The sequence below is a fragment of the Simochromis diagramma genome, unplaced genomic scaffold (genome assembly GCF_900408965.1).
Source record: "Simochromis diagramma unplaced genomic scaffold, fSimDia1.1 OVJJ01000123.1, whole genome shotgun sequence".
Lineage (NCBI taxonomy): Eukaryota > Metazoa > Chordata > Actinopteri > Cichliformes > Cichlidae > Simochromis > Simochromis diagramma.
Window position 1 is genome coordinate 1,633,807 of NW_024386778.1, and position 20,769 is coordinate 1,654,575.

At 41.6% G+C, this 20,769-nt stretch overlaps 2 protein-coding genes across 3 annotated transcripts; one reads left to right on the forward strand and one right to left on the reverse strand.

The window, feature by feature from the left end:
- Positions 1-100: 100 nt before the first annotated feature.
- On the reverse strand, positions 101-16,835 carry LOC120722263 (C2 domain-containing protein 2). Of its 2 annotated transcripts, none has more exons than XM_040013187.1 (13): positions 15,975-16,832; positions 15,554-15,649; positions 13,898-14,017; positions 10,772-10,873; positions 10,317-10,415; positions 8,592-8,700; positions 7,151-7,259; positions 7,002-7,066; positions 6,148-6,263; positions 5,853-6,015; positions 5,347-5,588; positions 4,752-5,019; positions 101-2,132 (listed from the first exon to the last, which is right to left on the reverse strand). In XM_040013187.1, exons 1-13 carry the CDS (start codon positions 16,263-16,265, stop codon positions 1,912-1,914), a joined length of 2,001 nt encoding a protein of 666 aa, XP_039869121.1. In that variant the 5' UTR covers positions 16,266-16,832; the 3' UTR covers positions 101-1,911. The 2 variants fall into 2 exon arrangements, with proteins under 2 accessions (XP_039869121.1, XP_039869127.1); XM_040013193.1 differs by lacking the exon at positions 101-2,132 and adding an exon at positions 3,166-4,527 and having other exon boundaries at positions 15,975-16,835.
- Positions 16,836-16,931: 96 nt separating this feature from the next.
- atg101 (autophagy related 101) lies at positions 16,932-20,279 on the forward strand. Its single transcript, XM_040013375.1, has 2 exons — positions 16,932-17,617; positions 17,695-20,279. Exons 1-2 carry the CDS (start codon positions 17,366-17,368, stop codon positions 18,097-18,099), a joined length of 657 nt encoding a protein of 218 aa, XP_039869309.1. The 5' UTR covers positions 16,932-17,365; the 3' UTR covers positions 18,100-20,279.
- The last annotated feature ends 490 nt before the right edge of the window (positions 20,280-20,769 follow it).

Genomic DNA, 20,769 nt, shown 5'->3' on the forward strand with positions numbered 1-20,769 from the left:
CAGGTTTCCATCCTGTGATACTAATTTCACTAAAAGGAAGTTAAACAGCAAATCAGATGAACGGGTCACGTGAAGCCAGAACATCGACATCACCACAGTCTTAGTTATTCAATCAATATTTATTGCTTAACTCAGTATGTATAGTAGTTACAGTCCCTGCAAGGAAGTGACTGACGCTTTGCAGCAACAGTTAATCAGCCACTTTCTGCGCACACAGAGCAGAAAGACAAAAAACATCAGGAAGCAATTCATTAATCTCCTACAGCCCCACTGCTTACTGCACGACAGCAGTTAACGCTTGCAGGCTGTAAGAAGCTGAGCTCGATTTAAAACAATCCGTTTCCCTCTATTCCTCTCCTCAGAGTTGGAAGGTGCTTCTGTCTGAATGATTATTTTCTCGGCCTTTTCTTTCTATGATTTTCTCTTTTATTTGTTTTTAAACAGACAACAGTCAGTGACGGTGGATTAAAGCAGATCATGTAATTATGAATACAAAGACACCCACGCAGGATCCGCAGAAGAGAATTATTGTGAAGAGCAAGAGTGTTTTAATATCTCAGGTAGTCGAATATTGTAAACAACCCAGTCAACAGATATGTTAAGTGCATAGGCTTATTGATTATAGAAACTGCTGATGATGCAGAAACACAGTGGTATGCTTGCCTGATCAGAGCCAATCCAACAGGTCACCACAGACACTCAGGCCCACTTGTCTGATAGCGGCTGCAGCCAAAGTCATGTCAAGCTGAGGAACAAGACTCGAGCAGCTGGGACATCATTCACAGAATAACTGTAAGGCAACCATTCAGCTCTCTGAGCAGAATAACAAACAGTAGTTAACGTGATGTACAGAAACAAGCTGCTCACAGGAGGACAAAAAATACAATCATTAGCTGGATTAAAAAAAAAAAAAAAAAGCAGCAGCCACAAGACCTGGTTGCTGTCATAGGTGTTCACACTTTTCTTTTGTTCATGTGCACATCTTTTAGAAACACGTAAAATGACACAGCAGTTCATGCTATTGAAATGTAAGGAAGGATCCGTTTTATTAGCACAAGTATGGCCGCGTGTCTCGCTGCGGTCCCTGGATAAAGCTTCAGTTCCCTTTCGACACAACAACAACTCTGCTGAGAACAGTAGTGTACAACAGGAGACAGTTGCATATGATTCGAAAACACCCTGCTTCTTTTTTTGAAATTGACAACCAAGGCAGAAATTTTTAGTCTTACACATGTCATGAACACACTGGATCTAGCTTTATTTGGGAATATCATCGAGTAATAAACAAATGATTTCATATTAGTGTCAACAAGTAGTCATGCTGCTCCCACGTACAGCAGTCTTGCAGTGAAACGATCGTCTCCCTTTGTGAATGAACTACAGTCTCTTGCACAAGAGTTGCTCCTGTCATTGCACTTTAATTTAAAAGGTACTAAAAACTGTGCAAATCATACAAACACCACTCGGCTCTTCGTCTTTGGTCCTGTTGAGTCACCGTAGGCAACTTACGGTTTACAGCAGGGAGAGTTTTGAATCCGCCCTCAGCTTTCAGTGAGGTAAAGAGTGATGGCGCGCGGCGGTCCCTTCTGTTCATAACACAGCCGTAAAAGCACTTAAAGATTTTGAAATGTTGCATAAAATCAAATAAAAAGGACTAATCTCTGAAATCAATCCAGGGCAGGATCATCCACACATGCACACGCTTGCTGTTGGTGGCTTCTTATTTGAAGCCTTAAAATATCACTTTTTTTTGTTGCCCATCCACAATGCAGCAGCCCCAGTATGCAGGTCAGCCATTAGAGGGGAGTAGGTTAGCCAAGATGTTTGCCAGTGCAATTTGAGGTGGAGTTGATGATGGTAGTTGAAGTGGTAGGGACTGAGGTCAAGGTGAGCGAGGGACAGTGGGGGGGGTCACGCATGTGGCTCCCCCACAGAGGTAGAGCCGTTGGCTTTACTCTTACTCTTACTCTTGCGGTTGAGCATGCGGCTGAGCGTGGCTGTTCGGCTCGCTCGCTCCACTGCGGCCGGAGACTCCAGGTAAACCAGGTCATTGTGTGACTGGCTCATCCCCGGGTCTTTGCGCTGGTGACGACGTCGGAAGAAGAGCTTGGCGCTCTTCTGCAGGAAGCTGCCTGTGGCAAAGAAGAGGAAAGGAAGCAGCCTGAGACGTGGATAGTGTCAAAGTGACACCACTCAAGGAGACGTCATTACTACAGATAAAAAACAGGCACGAGTAGTATTGGCTTAAGCAGTAATGGAAAAACTCATTTAAAATAAACAAATCAAAAGCGAAAGCAGCAGTGGTACAGAATCGGTGTTAGTTGGAAACTGTTACTGTGAAACACTTGCTGTGGATTGGATGAAAAATGTGGCTTAAATAGCAGCAGAGCTGTAATATTGTGTTTAATCACCAGCTAACACATACTAATCTGTACCAACAGAGAGCAGCCTCATAGTCCAGCCTGGCTACAAGCACCATTCCTCTGCTTCCACACTTAAGGAGCTCCCCCATGTTATCCTCAGTATCAGTGGATTAGTTTAGTCAGTACAAAACAATAGAAACTCTAAATAGTATCAAAACAAATAAATGACAAAGAAAAAAGGAGGCATTCGTGTCCTCAATTTGTAGCACACTCCTAAAGAAGAACGCAGAACAATATCAGATCTTCTCTAGATGCTTTTGGACCAAACACGAGGGGAACCGCCCACTGGAGGGAGCGACCCTCAGAGCCTTCGTTCTGTGTGCAATAGGACCTCTAAAAATGTGTGACACGTCGCACAACAAAAGCTACAAATGACTGAGGGCGTTGTAATCAGAGATGTGTGTTTGCCGGGTTTCAGTGGTAGCGTGTCAGGCGCTAAAACTGATAAGCTCAACGGTTACAACCAGCCTGAGGAGGAGGAGGGGCTCGCAGTGGCGCTCTTCACCTGCTATGATTCTGCAGCGTCACAGCCAAACGGTGGAGCTGTGTGTGTGCTGCTCTGACACAGTCTGTCAGGTGTTGTATTTTCTTGTCAGCTTCTACATTTCCGCTCCACATTGCTCCATCGTGTGGATGCCTCAGGCAGCAGTTTCAGAGGAAATGCGGACAAACTTGCTCTTCAGCGAGTAAACATCTTCTTGCGTTTCCTCTAAACTTCAGTTTGTCCATTTTTTTTTTTTTACTGAAGCAACAGTTAGCATGTTATAGCTATGTGTTGCTTATACAGCTGACGTTTTTTACTCAAAGTTTCCTCTTGTGACAGAGAGTGAAGTGAAGGCGATACAAAAAGGTTTCTAAGAGCTTTTATGGTTTAAAGACACGAAATACTGGAGAACTCCTACATGGCTTAAAGAGTTATGATCAAGTTCCTGTGGTCCGAAAGCACCTGCCAAGTGACTAATATTTCATATTGCAAGTGAATATACCGAAACATTCACGGCACTTCATCTGTGTTGTACAGCCACAAATAAAAGACAGTCGCTGCTCAGAAAAAATTAAAGGAACACTTTTTAACCAGAATAAGTTAAATAAGTCAGTTTAACTTCTGGGATATTGATCTGGTCAGGAAATGAAATTAACAGAGCACAAGACGGGTAACAATGAGACAGCCCCCATTTCTACCAGTGATGGGTCCAGATCTGGGAGGAGATCCCCGGGACGGATGATCTGATATCCTCATGTCGGTGTTGTTCCCTCGCCATCATAAATAATGTTGTTCCAGGTTCAACATTGCAAGTGACCAGTCACATTGTTGTGATGTCCCCCTTTTGTGCCTTTGAAAAATACCGCCTTAAAAAAAAAAATCTACTTCACTTGCAAGAAGAGAAACCGCTTCGGTCTGCCGATCCAGGAACTTGAATTCTTTGCATTTCAGGATACTTTCCTTTAATAAACAGTATGCATTATACATATTGTCCTTACAGAGGCGGTTTCTCTTCTCGCAAGTGAAGTAGATTTGTTTTTGTTTTTTTTCGAGGTCGCGGATGATGTCAGGAGAAGGTGAGTGGTCACTTGCAATGTTGAACCTGGAACAACATTATTTATGATGGCGAGGGAACAACACCAACACGAGGATATCAGATCGTCCTCCCCGGGACACCATCCATCACCTCATTAGGAGCCCTGAAGTTGTCAGTCATGCCTACAAACACAAGGGGGCGCCATACAAATGACTGAGGACCATTTTGAGTTGTTCCAGTCTTCGATTTTTGGCCCGTCTTTGAATTGGTTGATCATTTTGAGTTTCATCAAACGATGCGGCACCCTTTCATCCCTAACACATTACCCAGTGTCACTAAAGATATCAGCATGATTTTTTCTCCAATCAGAGCTGATGTTTTTTCAAAGTATTCCTTTAATTTTGTGAGCTTTTTTTTTTGCAAACTGATTTTAGAGGAACTACAAAAGTGAATCTCACCTTGTAGAAAAACACTGTTATCTATTCTACTGCTAACAGAAACTACAGTGATTAGAATACCAAGAATACTACAAGTAACTCATGAAGTAACTTACTCATACAATGTGTGCTTAGCACTGCTTTCCTCTAAGGTGGCAGTGACGACAGTTCGAAAAGGAAAGGTTCAAAGAGTAGAGGGGAAGCAGAAAGGAGAACACAAAGAGAGAGTGCATAACGAAGGAGTGGCTAACAAACCCCAAACAGCCAAAACAGATCAAGTTCTGCTTGTAAAGGCATTATTTTCCTTTTCAGGATTGTAAGGTTTAATAATACTCCTGTAAAGATTAAAAATGCATCGAGAGGTTTCTCACCTCTGCTCTTCTTGCAGCTCGCCTCAGACACACACATGGACAGTGAAGCATTGTCTTGTTCCTCGCCAGTTTGGCTCTCCCAGTCCTCCGGAGGCCGCCCTTCAACTCTGGGACCTTCCGTGGGCTCCGACATCTCCGGAGGGGTACTAGTCCCCGATGCGATCGCTGTGGTCACATCCTGAGTAGAGCTGCTCTCTGACATTGATGCGTCCATTGCTGCAGCGTAACCTGCCATCATAGCCATCTCATCATCCTGAGACAGAGGCGTCTGGGAAATAAATCACATTCCCATTAAAGCCATATTTGTTGTGGAGCTAGTGTGGAAAGCCCAGGCACAATGAAGGGTGCTAACAACATGAGAAGGCCCTCGCTGCTGCAGACAAGGCACGGGCTTCCATTTAAAATCCACTTCTCTCCTCTGACGTTATGAACCACAGGTTATGGAACAGATTAGCTTAAAAAGCACTCAAGGAATCTGAGTTCCAGAGTATCAAACATGCAAGATTGGCTCCAGCTGTGCTTTTGTGCTATTTAAGCTGAATTACATTAAGTGGAAAAGTACAAGTTAAAAAAAGAAAAAGGAGCTCATAATTACTTTGGCGATGCCCGAGATGATGATGGTACTCTTCTTCACCGGGGACTTGAGCTTCTGTTTAGCAGACTGGTGGAGTTGTCTTATGGCGGCTTCGGCCACAGGGTCTGTCCCATTGAGCATCAACAGCTCCGTGTCGGAGGAGGACAGGGCCTTACTCACAGTGCCCCCTAACATAGACACCTGCTCGGAGACGCGACGCTCCCCCAGCTTGGGCTTGTTGACCACGGCCTTCTGGGCAGGATCTGAGGAAGCAAGAACGTCTCACTGTAGTTTCATTCATGTAAAGGACTTTCAGAACATTCGTTTTTGTCAAATTATGAAAATGACCGAGTTGAGTTGCCAACTAACCAGCATCTAAAAAGCTGACTGGGGAACTGTGCTACTCTAACTTCCCTCTATTAAAAAAAACAAACAAAAACTCCTGAAGCAACTCTAACAGGATCATTTATTATACAATACAGCTGTGTAAGGAGTGTGCAGCGGCCTCACAGTTTCCAGGGCTTTACCTATATTGAGTGGGAGTGGTCGACCCGGCTTGCTCTTCACCGCTGTGATCGTGGTAACCACTGTGCCACAGGGCATGACCGTGCGGTCCATCTCCACCCTCTTATTAGAGGCTGGGGTAGGAGGTTGCCAAGACCTCACCTCACTCGGCTCCAGGTAGGTAAACTGAAACACACGATTCAAGTTACTACCCAAACTACGTGTAAATGAAAACAAGAGACACGTGGAAGGAATTCATCGAAATCTGGTGATATTAAAGGAAAACATGCGATAGAAAATTAGCTTTTTAGGTCTTACGTCAGTAGTCAGTGATCCGGTCACTACATCTTTGGTCACGAGTTCAAATGTACGCTGTCCTTTGGGGTGCTTCTTCACAAGATCAAAAGGCACCAACACCTGACCAAGTAAGGAATCTGAGACAGAAAACAGCTGATTTAGCCTGCTACACAGAAACACGCGCTACGAGAGGCACAACGTGTGAACTACGTTAGTGGTGTGCGATACTGCATATGCTGGTATCGATCCGATACCAAGTCAATACGGGCCAGTATCGCTGATGCATCTCAATTCATTCTCATGACCTTCAGTGTTTTTTGTGACGTTTCCTTTTTTATTATTAAACAGTTAAAACTCAGGACATAATTACGACAAAGTTTATAATTAAATAGAAAATGCTTTATTATTGATTTTTTAAAAGAAAAATCTGAAATAAAAAGTGCTCGCAAACCAGTAAACAAAGTAAAACAAACAAGTACTGTTGAGAAACTATAATACAAAAATTACAATTAAAATCCTCAACAACCGGTAAAAACATACATATTTGTAAACAACTTAACAACCCCGTCACGTGACAGCGCAACATCGAAACACAAGAGGGGGGAGGGCAAGCAAAGCGGGCCTGCTCTGTGCTGACACGGGAGCGGCGAGTGCGGCGACCTGGCTGTTTCCTCTTTGTCGAAACCACAGCATCGCAAACAAGAGCGGAACTTAAAGTAAAGAATCGATCTCACCAGGCTGGTATCGATCCGATACTGATGCCGACTTGGTATCGATACAGTCGATACTTGGATCACTAAACTACATGACTCTTCATTACAGTAAATGCAACACAAGCATCGACAGGTAAGTGGCCATGGCAGAGTTTTTCTTACTCTCTGGAGGATGTCCATCGTTCATCAACTGAATATTGAGCTCCTTCGATCGTCCATTCAGTTCACTGGTGAGAGAAGAATATTTTACATGTATGTGAACGGTGTTGTTCATCAGAACCACCTGCGGTGGAGTCAGCGTTCACACTTACAAAATAAACGGCTGGTCCCAGGCAGGACTCGTCGTGTTCTTCGAAACAGAAGTGTTGAACCTCTGAGGAGGATCATCTAACTGCAGCACACACAGAGGATTCATGCTGCCTGCGAACACAAAGTGTCATCCAAGAGCTGACTTTAAAGCTTTCCTTCTTTCTTTTTTGTGGTCAGCCACTTCCACTCCCTCACTCTAATGGATAAACACGGGATCACTTTACAGAGTATATATATGATGAATTATGCAGAGATTAGAGGAGGCTAAATGAGCATACATTTTCTTAAGCACTTATATGAATTTTAGTGGCCACAAGCTGTGAATCAGAAGCCTCACAGATAAGATTCAGTGCTTTACAATACAAATTATTAAACAACACTTAAAACAATACAAATGAATAAAATGACATAAAAGCCTGCACGACCGTAAACACCCAGCAGACAGTGACTGATTTTCAATAAAAGGAAGGAAGATGTATATAGTGAAGTGTCAAGTGCTGTGTCATGTCTCTGCTGTGCAATATGGAGTCAGACCGAACGCTTTAGGGGACGTCTGCAGCCCCGACAACTGCTGACTCACACTCAGAGAATGACTCATCACAGGAACTACCCAAACAAAGTTGTTGTGGGTGGTCTAAAGACTTCATTACTGGACAATCGTGTTAACAGCCTATCATCAGCACAATCTATCAAATGCTCTCTGGCCTCATACATGACCACACCCTGGCACTTTGTTTATGTGCAGGTCTGTACCACCACGCTGGGCGTTGTCTTACTGTTGTGGGTGTATTATTAATATACTGCCATCATTGTTTAGCTTTGACCAGTGGATTACCTAAAATGGAGGGGTGGGAGTGGGGGGGGGGGGCTTGTCATGCAGCGTTGGCAAAGTAAATATCAGCCATGCTGGAAGCACAGTCCCACTGCTGCTGATTCATTACCAAAGTCAGCTACCCTCTAAACAACCTTCTCATTACATCGTCGTGGTAATGCAAATAAAGAGCGGGCAGTTAAACACTGCAAACAGTGCGTGCAGTCTGATGAAAGGAGCTAATTCAACTTTACAATAGATGTCTTTAAAAAAAGTCCTTTTGGTAAAAATACAAAGTCAACACGGCGGGTGTAGGATTCTTTGTTTGTGACATATATTGAAGCTCATGTTTCTCCGCAGCTTAGTGTGCAGGACCCAAGGTAAATATTATCTGTTAATAGAGCGCTTCTGAATGAGTTTACATAGCTGGTGCACAGATAACCAGCGCAGTTATTATTTTTCTTATTACTATACTGACACTCCTGCTGATGACGCTAATGCTTTTAACATAACAGAACCTCTTGTTTTAGAGACGCTGTACTTGGACCTAAATGTAGCCGTTAGCATAGGAAACATCATCAGCTTGAAAAATTCAGAATTAACATTAATTTATCAGCAGACGCACGACCGACCTGCAGCATCTTCCTCCTGGTTGAGTGTGACTCGGATGTTTTTCACAAGCAGCTTCCACTCATGGGCGCGTGGGGGCTTTGGGGGCGATACCACTTTATTCTGGCTTTCCTATTGGAGAGAGCATGCAGTGAGTACATACATAAACCTACAGCACAGATTTAGTGAGCGCAGCATTACGAGCAGTACTGGAAGCACGTAAATGAGCAGAGGCCTAAGTATGCTCGTGTCTTTAAACGAGAAGCGTCTTCATGTTTGAACAAGGACTCTCTGCAACACGACCCCGTTTCCACTTTCACATGTTGATCATTTGCATTGGCCTTTCTATGATCAGGGAGAATTTGCATCAGAAGCACCGCTGATGAATTTGCATTACAAACAGGCATCATCTACAGACAAAAGTGATTTGTATAATAGCAGCGTATCTGATGAGCTTAATGCTTAAATAGCTTCAAAGCACTAGACTTATTTTAACCAGCATGCAAATCTATATGGTTGTTTTATATTACGGCTAAAACTGCCGGCTAATTGATCTTGAACATTTTAAATGTTACGCCACAGAGCGACTATTTAATTTCGTAAACCACAAAATTCAAATCATCTGGAAACTTTGGGGTCCGATGACCAGATATATAAATGTCAATAATATCGACTTTTTTGATCAGAGGAAAGGAAATTCCTCTGATCAAAATAAGAGTTAATCCCACTGCCTCTCATGTAACTCACAACTATATTTGGACCAAAAAAGAAAACTTGTCATCCTGTATCAAGTAAGATCTAATCAGAAACACGTGAAACAGCATCATGTGATGGTGGGTTGTGAATAATAACCTTCAGTGAATCAATGCTGCTTTAGATGAGCATTATTTAAGGTTGCAACAAGAAGCAGTAAGAGCGCAAACCACAGCCAAGGAACTGGCCCTCTGGGCAGCATTACTTTTAAAGGAATCATAATGTATTTTGTATATCTTCATACTTCTTTTTTATTTATTTTTTAAACTTTTATAGAGCTTTTAGTGCAGTAAAAGTCAGATAATGGCAACATGCATGACGTTTATTGATCATACAAACATTATGTATGAGTAGGTTATGAATAATAACTACTGATTTGCAAATAACTGGACATAAATATAAAACATTATACTACAGCATATTTCAACCTAACCAGGCAGCTCGTTCTCTTGACACTTCTGTCTTTAACACACCTTGGTTCAGCTTGAAAGAAAGGCAGGTGTGGAATGTAAACATGAGATCAGAGGTGAAACGTGACACTGAGATGCAAACTATAATGTGACATTTCAAATCTCCATATACTGGTATCATTTTCTAAACTTACCGATACAAACACAAGCAGTAGTTTCTAAAGATAAAAGACATTTTACGACAGTTTGAAAAGGTCACAGGTCATATTTAGAAAGCTCATACATGCCTATATGTTCTGAATATAACAACTGCTTTAAGAAACATAGTTTTACGTAGCATAATTGTCACTTTGACCCTAAAGGAGAGGTCAGAGTTCAAACACCACACTTGTAGGAATCGTAGTTTCTAAGATGAATTCTCCACTAATAAATCATAAAATTGTTTTGTGTGAGTCTGGAGCGTTCGCACAACCCGCTCTACACCCCGGCTGTCACGTTTACAGACAAAATGACACAAACACCCCTCTCTGGTGGAAGTAATTATGAGTCTGGCAGCCTTACATCAGACGTGACTCGTTCGCTCACCTTGACCTCTGAGGCCTGAGCAGGCCTGCAGCTCAGCAGCACAGAGGGATGCGACACACACAAGAGCTGCTTCAGCTGCTCCTTTATGGCTGCATTGTCCTGACAGAAAGAGATTATACCTCATATTAATCGAGTAAAACTAGAAATGTAAAGTTCTATTTGGTGATAAAACAAATGTCAATTGTTTTAATTCCATTTTTATTGGTTTCTAAATGGTTCGACTACTGTTTGATAATGAAACTAATGAATCTTCCTCTCCACGTCCTCGTTTGCGTGACTAAACACGTTGATGTAACAAAAGAACATGAAGAAATAAACAAAGTGATTTCTATCAAGGCTGTCTGTCACACAATTTCTTTATATTTTGGTACAGCGAAACATTTCTTCCCATGTTAGTGTGTGGCGCATCCTTTGGTTAGATTTATACATCTGCGATTCTGCTGCTTTAAGATTACCTGAGTGAAAGCGGGCATCACCTGAAGCTCCTCCACCTCTAGATGAGACACTTCCCAGCTTACCTTGACCTTATCTTCAGATTCCTGCATGTGTAGATGAAGCTGGGGAAGAGAAAATAAAGAGCTGCCCTATGACTCATCCAGTACTCATCAAATTCACAGAAAGATGAACTAAAACTGATTCTCTGGAGATGAAGCGATACACCAAACAAGGAGCAGCTCAGTATGTGAGGTGGGCGTGGAGGAACGAAATCAGCGCAGTGTTTCCCGCACAATTCTATTTGTGTTGCAGCCGGTGGTGAGTGGGTGGTGTGCATACCTACGCTTTGTGAAAGGGGTCATATTATGCAAAATCCACTTTTGCATTTTTTAAACATAATTTGCAGTTCTCCAGACTAAAGAGGCATCAAGGATGCTCCGTTTGCAGTTTTCCCTTTCTCCTTGGATCGCAGCGTCTCCCTCAATGAGCCCATCAGATTTGCAGCGGGTTATGATAAGCAACCTCAATGCTCCTCTCCAACCCTCGGTAATAATTCAAATATATCTGAATGCAACCAAGTCCCCAATAAAGCTTATATTTTTCTGTTTGTCTTATCACAAATAGTACAACTCGAACAACAATGAAGCTGTGAGACAAACTTGCCCTATTAGGACGAAAGTATCACTTTTAAGCCATTTCAAAGCGGTCTGTACATACTTATGTTCCACGATGCCATGCAACTGCATGACCATACTCGGAAGTTAAAAAGAACAGCTGTTCTGGGATTTTTAATGTGCAAAACAGGTGCTCACAGGAAAAAAAGCCACAGCATGTGATCAAATAGTCTTTCCTGTTCCTAACACGGTGAAATGACATGAACTACGTACATAATAAGAGACAGTCAAATGTTCACAATTCTGAGAAAAAGAAAAAGTCCCTCAGTGCTTCCTTTCTTATCTGTTAGTGGAAAAAAGGGAAGGAGAAAATGCTGTTCCCAAAGCGCCATCATTCGATTCACAAAAACAAACAACACGACTGACAAGGAACACATCTCGTACCTTTTATCTCTTGAAATGTTATTGATGCGTTAAACACTAATCACCACTCGCCAGTCTGCTAATCTATATTTCTTTATTTCAATTTCAGCCTCAGATCAAAGTGGTGCTTTTCACCTATTTGTCCTTGTTCATACAGCCTGCATAACAAAGTTAAGCAGCCTGTTATAAATGCATAACTCTTTGTGAATTCTCCTTTATACGTTTTACTTCAAAACATGTTCCAAGAAAAGCTTTTTAAGGAAGACGTGTTTTATCTGCTGGGTGATCAACTGAATGCGCTGTTCTTACTGGCTCCATCACTCATCAGACCTCTTCTGGAAAGGGGTGTGGCCTGCAGCAGTACTCTTGAATATAAACAACCTGCTACCTTATACCAGTGGCACAAAGTACAAAGTACAGAACAGTTCAATTGTTAAGTGCATTGTGACAAATGAATAACTGAAACACATATTTAGCTGCCTCTTCTGTCTCACTGCAGTCTGCAGCTGGCTTTCTTATGACCGGCAGACTTTACAGGGTGAGATTACCATGAAAAGCATAAAAATATTTTTGGTTTATTATGAAACTGTAGCAGGCAGAGATGATAATGGGAAACACTGCTTGTAGGATTTTAGTCCCTTACCTGAACGTAAATAACATACAATCAGTGTGTTACGCTGACACAACTAATGACAACATTAGACCAAGTTTTTGTTCATTTATTGACTAACAAAAGAGAAATGCTACTTGCTTAAGAAAACTAGGGACTCTTTTCCACATCTTGAATACATCATTCTGTTAACCTTTTCCAAACTGAAGTCTTTGGATGCGATTACATTTCTAATGGGATTCATATGGCCAGTGTGATGTGAAATCAGGAGTAAGGAATGATTTCCCAGAGCACGCTGTAATTAGAATGTGATGCTTTTTGCTGGTTGTATAACACTAACTACACAAATGCAAATCTGAAGTGAAGGAATAATCTCTGCTTTTGAAATGAAGCCATGGCAGCTCCATATAGGCAAAGGTACAAAGGTGTGACATCACACTCCATCTACTACAGATCATCACTGGTGAGTTTTTCATTATGAGGCGTGTCATACTGCCGTGTCCCTCATCAGGTCACGTGATACAGTAGTGCATTTAAAGACAAAGTACACTCAGCAGCACACCTTAATGTAGTGACCGTGTTATTATGTCCATTAAATGCCTCTGTCCCACATGCCCATGCACTCCTATCATGAGCCACGAGTATTCTAGCTTGGATCTGAGTCAAAAGCTAAAAAACGCTCCAGTGGATGGATGGGAACATTTGAATAAGCTCTCTGATTTTTCCAGACTAAGCTGAAACAGTGGGAGTGAAAAAGACAGACAAAAGGCTTCCTTTATGTCCCTGAAACAACGACTAACCCACGACCAAAACAAAACCTCCTCAACACCTGACTTTAGCTTCCAAACCTCTCACACTCAGGTTGTATTTATAGCACAATTACCTCAATGGAAAAGCACGTTAATTAGTTTAGAAATAGCCTTAATACAGTTGCATTAGCTTACATAGACACAAGCAGTTTTTGCATTTCTGAACATGTAAATATGAACCTAAAAGCAGGAGAAAGCCTCCGGACACGACCCATTACACATGCCAACATATCAACTTTGGCTCCAATTTATTTCAAAATGCTAGAGGAGCGTTAGGAAAGGCTGAAGGTGAGCTGCAGGACTCCATTTAAGAGATCAACGCAGACAGTTTTGATAATGACAAATCAAGCAAATCACTGCAATTTCCAGGTACAAACAAGGGAGTCTTATTTGGATCATAACTTCATCAGTTCTATATGGAAACAGGCCTCAAAGGGATGTTAATGAGCTGTTTGGGACATCTGCCAAGGAAGGAAAGATACCCCAACCATTTAATCTAATACTGCTGCCTGCAGTGAGCCAATGCTGGGCAGCACATCATGTTCAGTAAAAGCTCCCATTAAACTAAATCACTACGACTTCCAACGGATTTAACTCTACAGTCTAACTGTTACAGACATATTTTACAAAAGGAAATCAACAGTGTTATTTTCCTTGCAGTCTAAGACTTCACAAATTTAGAGTATTTACCTGCAGCTCCAATGGAGCTATACACACAGTATATTTACAAGGATCTGCTGTAGCCATGGCTGTCGATGCAGTGCTCAGAGAGAACTGAAGCTTCTCCCCAACCACACAGCAGGAAGCAGCCTGTTGGGAGGACAAGGTGAGGCATTAGTTTAATGTAAAACTCCAGAGAATCCTGGAGTTAAGGCAGTGACAGCATTTGCATGCTACTCATGTGGTTATACCATTTGAATGCAATTCAAATAGAAAGTAAGCCCAGAATTTTCACTGAACTAAAAGGTGCTGTATGTGAATGCATGTGTGATGCTTCATTGATAATGCATTCATGTGGTTTACTTTAAACCAGAATTATTGCCTTGCAGTTTGCATCAACCAAGCTGAAGTTTACATATCTGTCCAAATCTGTGTAATTCTCCACATCAATATTTCACCAAATATGACCTCGCCTTCTGCTCCTGAGCTATGAGGTTCAAATAGGACCCCAAAGTGCTTCTGCAAAACATCATAAAATATCTTTTTACATCCATCCATCTTCCTAAGAGCTCATTCAATCCATGTTTGAGATTTGGCCATAGCATATTCCATCTGACTTTGGGTGACAAGCAGGGTACACCCTGGACACGTCAGCATATCCAATCCGATCAAATACATGCAAATGCTACACAGAAAAGCTTCTGTGTGCTTTGTGACATGACCTTTAACTATCAAAATCAAATTAGTCAATTGTTAAGTCGACGTTAGAGGATAAAGGTAAGACGAGACTAACCAAAAGTATAATCTCAGCAGCAGTTGCCAGTGATGGGCAGAAGTCCCAGTTAAACCAGAGCAATGTGCTAACATACTGACTTTGCATAAAACTGACCCAAAACTGGCATTTGCTTCAGGACAACTTCACTTTGAACTCTGAAAGGAAGGGAAAGAAGAACAACTCTGATAGATCCCAAAGGCATCAAGCAGTATAATTATCTGTGATCTCTAGTCGAATGAATGACATGCAACCTAAACTGAGTATCAGAGGTAGTTTAAGCTTTAGAAACATATTTACTCAGCAAATTAACTCTGATTTCAGCAAAGACTGCATGTCTTTGACATAAGTACAGTATTAGAGGAAAGCTAAACATAACCATAGGTGCTGGTGTATTTCTGGCTGCCTGCTCCTCCTTAGTGCTGAGCGTGACAGCTTTATAAGCTTCTTACACACACACACAACACACACACACACAGTGTGTGGTAAAAATAAACCTCTGCTCATTAAACTCCCTAGACTCCATAGAGTACCTTGTATTTTGGTCTATATCTCAACGATCACAAAGAAAGGAGTGAGTTTGCATTTAATCTCTGCAAAGCCACAAAAGTAGTGAGCAGTGTGTCCCTGTCTGACCTCCCAAGTTACAGTTTCGAGTTATACTTTCTAACACAGGTTGGCAAAAATGGGCAAACACTCTGTATGACTAATAAGTGCATCATGGTTTATTCAAGTATAGTTTACGGTAATTAACAACCATATTTGCTGCTGATAAAATATTAAGTAGATTAGTTTGTCAACATTTAAATTTACTGAGAAAAGCCTGTAGTAACGTTGGAAAGTCGACAAGTCAGTGCTTGTCTGCCAAAAACAGTGCAAAGGTGTTTTCCAATGTGAGAATATGGAGTGAGTACCTTGTTGCCGGCAGACTTCTGAAAGCTGGAGACCCTGCTAAGCGTGAGATCTGAAGCCTCGAGACCATCCTCTTCAAATGCCAGCAGAACAGCACCCTGACACGAGACAGGGCAGAAACTTTAAAACAACAAACACCTACTCAAAGTCTTGTAGACTCGGCGAAATGTTGCCAAGGAATCAAAATTATGTGGGCTTGCACGACATTGGCAGCGTCAATCCATAAGCAGGAAGGGGGAGAGTTTACACTACAGTGTCTCTAATATCAAACTGAGGGTTATGATTTTAAAAAAAAAGGGGGGGGGGGGATTTCTTTACAGCACACATGAGGAGATTTTATAACCTTGTCGCATTATATGCTACACTTTTATTGAAGTCACCTGCCCCACAGTACAGCATTGGCTTGGTGGTCATGAGACTCACCTTTCGCTTCCTTGCTTCGTCATTCAAAGCTATGCACCAAGCTCTTCTCCACTGACTCTTCCAGCTTTTCAGTGACAGCGCCCATCCCAGCAGAGCGGCGGCTTCCTCCTCCTCTGTCGCAGCATTGTCCCCTTCTGCTGCTCCCTGCTTATTTCCTATAAGTCTATGTTGGAAATACTGTACGAAATACAGTATAAGAGTAACCAGGGAGGCGATAAACAACGTGACCATACATAGCCACTGCGGATCCTCCAACCCAAAATATGAACTGGAACTTTCTGGGTCGGACATTCTTCGGGAAAATGATCGATAATCTGAGTTTAACACACCGGTTCCTCTGGGAATTTTCCTGCCAACCTCATGTTATGTATTTAATTAAGGAACGGTGGAATCAATAAATTCAATCGCCCAAAAATGATAAGAAGACAAATATCCACCTCCAATACAAATTCTGCTTATCGTTATCCATGCTTCAGTGCTGCCATACAGGGCTTCCAAACTACGCAAGCTGGTTGTGGAAAGCTAAACCATTGTCAAAAAACTAAAGGTAGCCTGCGTACAAATAAACCTGCAGAATAGCCCACTCCTCCTCTCATTGAATACGATTGTTAGCTTAGTAAGCTAATTTTCGCTACGGCTCGTTAACTAGCTATTCTTCGTTAGCTACTAAGCCGTAAAAGTTTCCCAAAACGGACTTATGCCCGAGCTTCGTGCTCATACTCCAACAGACGATATCCAGATAAAGAGTAACATTCCCGGGAAAACATCCTGCAGGAGAAGAGTGCAGCCTGACCCGGTGGACTACTTTCAGTGTGACTGTACAAAGTTATCGCTTCCAGACGGATATGTGGCACAAACTGTAACTCCCAGAATGCACAGCGACATTTGTGAGACGTTTGTTGTTGTCGAGACCTCGAGGGAACTAAAGCTTTTTTCCATGCTGAAGATGCAATTGGGCTTTTACGATATTGTTTTTATTAGCATTAAGCTAGTACACGATTAGTTTAGTCCATGTTTAAGTCGAAATAAACGGAAAACAAATCCGAGCTGGTATTTTGAACTACACGACTTCCCGTAGCTCGTCCTGTTGTCCACCACTTCCTGTCTTGTTCTTAATCTGTTTGTAGTAGTAAACAATTAGCTAGCTTGCGTTTGCTACAATGTATCAACGCTCAGTGAGCACGACTGTTATGTGGAGGTTGCGTATTATCGATTAAAACCCTGTTTTGTATTTCAATATACAATAACACACTGGATTAGATATTTCACGCCGATTTGTGAATGTAAACAGTATACCTTCGTCATCTACCGTGGTCTAGCTGCTATACAGTAGCTATCGTCGCTGAACTCGACTCCTGCTCTTCGTTAACAGACGTAACTAGACATTCGCGATGAATTGTCGCTCGGAAGTTCTTGAAGTAACTGTGGAGGCGAGACAGGTTGAAGAAGCTATGTTAGCTTTGCTGCACACAATTTTGCTGCACCGGAGCACCGGGAAATTTCACTACAAAAAGGAAGGCACCTACTCCATCGGCACTGTGGGCACACAGGACATCGACTGTGACTTCATAGATTTCACCTTTGTCAGGGTGTCCTCAGAGGAGCTGGACAGGATGATCAGGAAAGCGGTGTCTGAATTCAAGGTGATTGTCTGTTTTAACGCGTGATTTCTGACTCTCGTGTTGTGAGGCCTGTACTTTCAGCTGTGCTTTTGTTGCAGGATGCTTTGAGCAACTCGGGCAGCGACGGCATGGGACAGATCTCCCTGGAGTTCTACCAGAAAAAGAAGTCTCGCTGGCCTTTTTCTGACGAGTGCATTCCTTGGGAAGTGTGGAGCATCAAGGTGAATGTGGTCAACCTGGCCAATGAGCAGGAGAGACAGATCTGCAGGGAGAAAGTGGGTGAGAAGCTGGGTGAGAAGGTGATCAACGTCGTTGAGGTCATAAATCGCCACGAATACCTGCCAAAGATGCCCACCCAGTCAGAAGTGGACAATGTGTTTGACACCACTCTTAAAGATGTTCAGCCATACCTTTACAAAATCACATACCAGATCACTGACTCGCTGGGAACTTCTGTTAGCACCACTATGAGAAGGCTGATTAAGGATACACTAGCATTGTGAGAGAAAATATTTATGGTGTGGATCTTTCATATGTTTATGGTCCTGCTGTCATTTCTTTTCTATGTTTTGTCAGCTATACAGCGGAACAACGAGGCAGTGTCAGTATAATGGTGTTCTAATGTCTTTGTTGTGCTTCTGGTATCATTTATACCTTAAGAGACTGAATTATGTAATCTTCATTTTAACAATCTCTTGCTTGTGCAAGCTTTCCCTTTTCTCTCATACACACTAGCAAATAACCGTGTTTATCAGTTTGGTTCCTTAAAATGTTCTCTTCTTGATAATGTCATCAGTGCATTACTGTAAATTTTGAATAACAATAAATGTTTACTTTAATTACAGCCACAGCTCTTGACGCAAAACATTGCTTCCATATTATCACACTGGATCAGTGTAAAACGTTTTATGCAAAAGATCTGGCAGAGTTTGGGAACAGATTTCCTCATCTGTGTGAAAACTTCCTCTCTGCACAGTTTCATGGAGAGTATGACCTTCCACATGGGGAAGGACAGGATTTCCAGTTTGCCACTTTTCCAAATTAAAGCAAACACTTCCTAAGTTCACTCCCTTGTTTCCAGCCAGAAACTGCCACCACGGCCTGCACTTTGAAAAACATCCCTCTGTTTTCAGGATAGTCTGCTTGCCAAGAGGAAAACAACATGTGTGTGAATACATTAGGTCAACATGTACATTGGGTATAATTATCTGCTCTCTAGTTTGAGGGGACAAGGTGTAGAACATATTCAAAAGCATTAATCACTGAATCCCTGTACAGTACTGTGAAAGTATTTGGCCTCAGTTTTTAAATGATGATTTCATTTATTAAGGGAAAAAAAATCAATATACCTGGTCCCATGTGAAAGAGTAATTGCTCCTTCTTGCCTCATATTGAATCAATTAACTGTAATTAGCCACATTTTTGGGAAAAGTTCAACTTCAGTATCCACACCCGGGTCTGTTCAATCTAGAAATCACTGGAAGATTTGCATCCGTTACGTCTTCCATAAAACAAACACAGTATTTCATAAAAAGAACATCACACCAACAGTCAAACATGGTGGTAGTGTGATGGTCTGAGGTTGCATTAGTGCTTCAGGACTTGGATACCTTGCCATGAATTTGTGTTCTGCAAGCTTAAGCACAAGTGGGTTATCAAGCTGGAAAAAGATCCAAAAAACGTCAACAAGTCTGAAAAAAATAAAAAATCTTGCTGTTCATGCTCATAACCAATCCAGTGTGGCTGAAACAAAACAATTCTGCAAAGAAGTGTCAAAAATTCCTCCATAGTGATGTGAAAAACTCATCAAAAGTCACGGCAAACATTTGGTTGCAGTTCCTGCCGCCAAGGGTGGCACAACCAGTTACTAGTTTAGGAAGCAATTATTTTTTTTACACAGTGACAGGTAGGTTTGGATAGCTTTTTTTTTTTTTTAAGCATTACAAATATCACTTAAATACATTTTTGTATTTACTCAGACTGTCTTTGTCTAATATTCAAAATTGTTTGATGATCTCAAAATCTTGTAAATGCGACATATGTTAGAAACTAAAATCAGGAAAGGGCCACCTACTTGCTTTTAAGTTGAGGTTTTGTTCAGTAAATAAATATCAGAATTCCCAACTTCATTGTGTTTGTAATGCTGAAAGTACTGCAGTGATGAGCGGATCAATCAGTCAGCCAGTTGGCAGACAAGTAATTTGCAATACCTATGAGTTTTCTCAAACATTTCCACTCCTGGCTTGTCAAATGGCCAAACAACGACCTGTGCTCTAGTTTTGTAGCATTTGACTGAATCTGAGCAGAGAATATAGCCCTCTACACGTCTGTCAGCAGTCACAATAAACACTAGTGATGTGGTTCTACTGGCAGCCATATATACCCCTGCCACAATATATGTTTGACAGGTTATGTGGTATGTTTCAGATCAAGAGCTGTTTCTCATCTTTCCAATCCATTTCTATTCCCATCATTTTGCTACACGATAATCTCATGAGTCCAAAGAATTTTTTTAAATTTTGGTTTGTTTTTTTTAGAAGTCTGCAAGAACTTTTGCATGTTTTCTGACAAAGTTAATCCGGCCTTCCTGGTCTTGAGTGTACTTTGACAAAGATACGCACACCTTCTCAAGAGTTTTCCAGACTTGGTTAGATGTGAAGAAGTTTTTCCAAAGTGAGAAAAACAAAACCTCTGTGATCACCCCTTCAGTAGTCTTCCTGGCCTTTTGGTGTTGCTGAGCTGAACAGTGCATTCCTTCTCTAAAGTTTTGCTCTTTCTGAAAGTTTTCTTTTTGTTTGATTGTTTTGTCAGCCTAATGCTTTCACTTGGTCCTAACAGTGAGAGTTCCACTTAACAACTACTAAATGCAAGGTCATCACAGATCAGCTTAGCCATGGAATAAAGAGGGAACAGGCCTTACCTGGTCATCAACTGCTTGTCAACAGTCTAATTATTTTGAAAACTATTTAAAAGCGGTGCTACATATAATTCAAAATCAGTTAATACTCTACTTTTGTTAAAACCTTTAAATTAAATTCTGCATTAGTCACATTGCAGCCATTTGATTTGATATTCACTGGGGAGGTGTACAAAGGTAAAAAATTGTGCCGTTGTCCAAATGCTTGTACATAAGTATTTGGAATCCACCTTTTTACACATTATTCTATCCATTT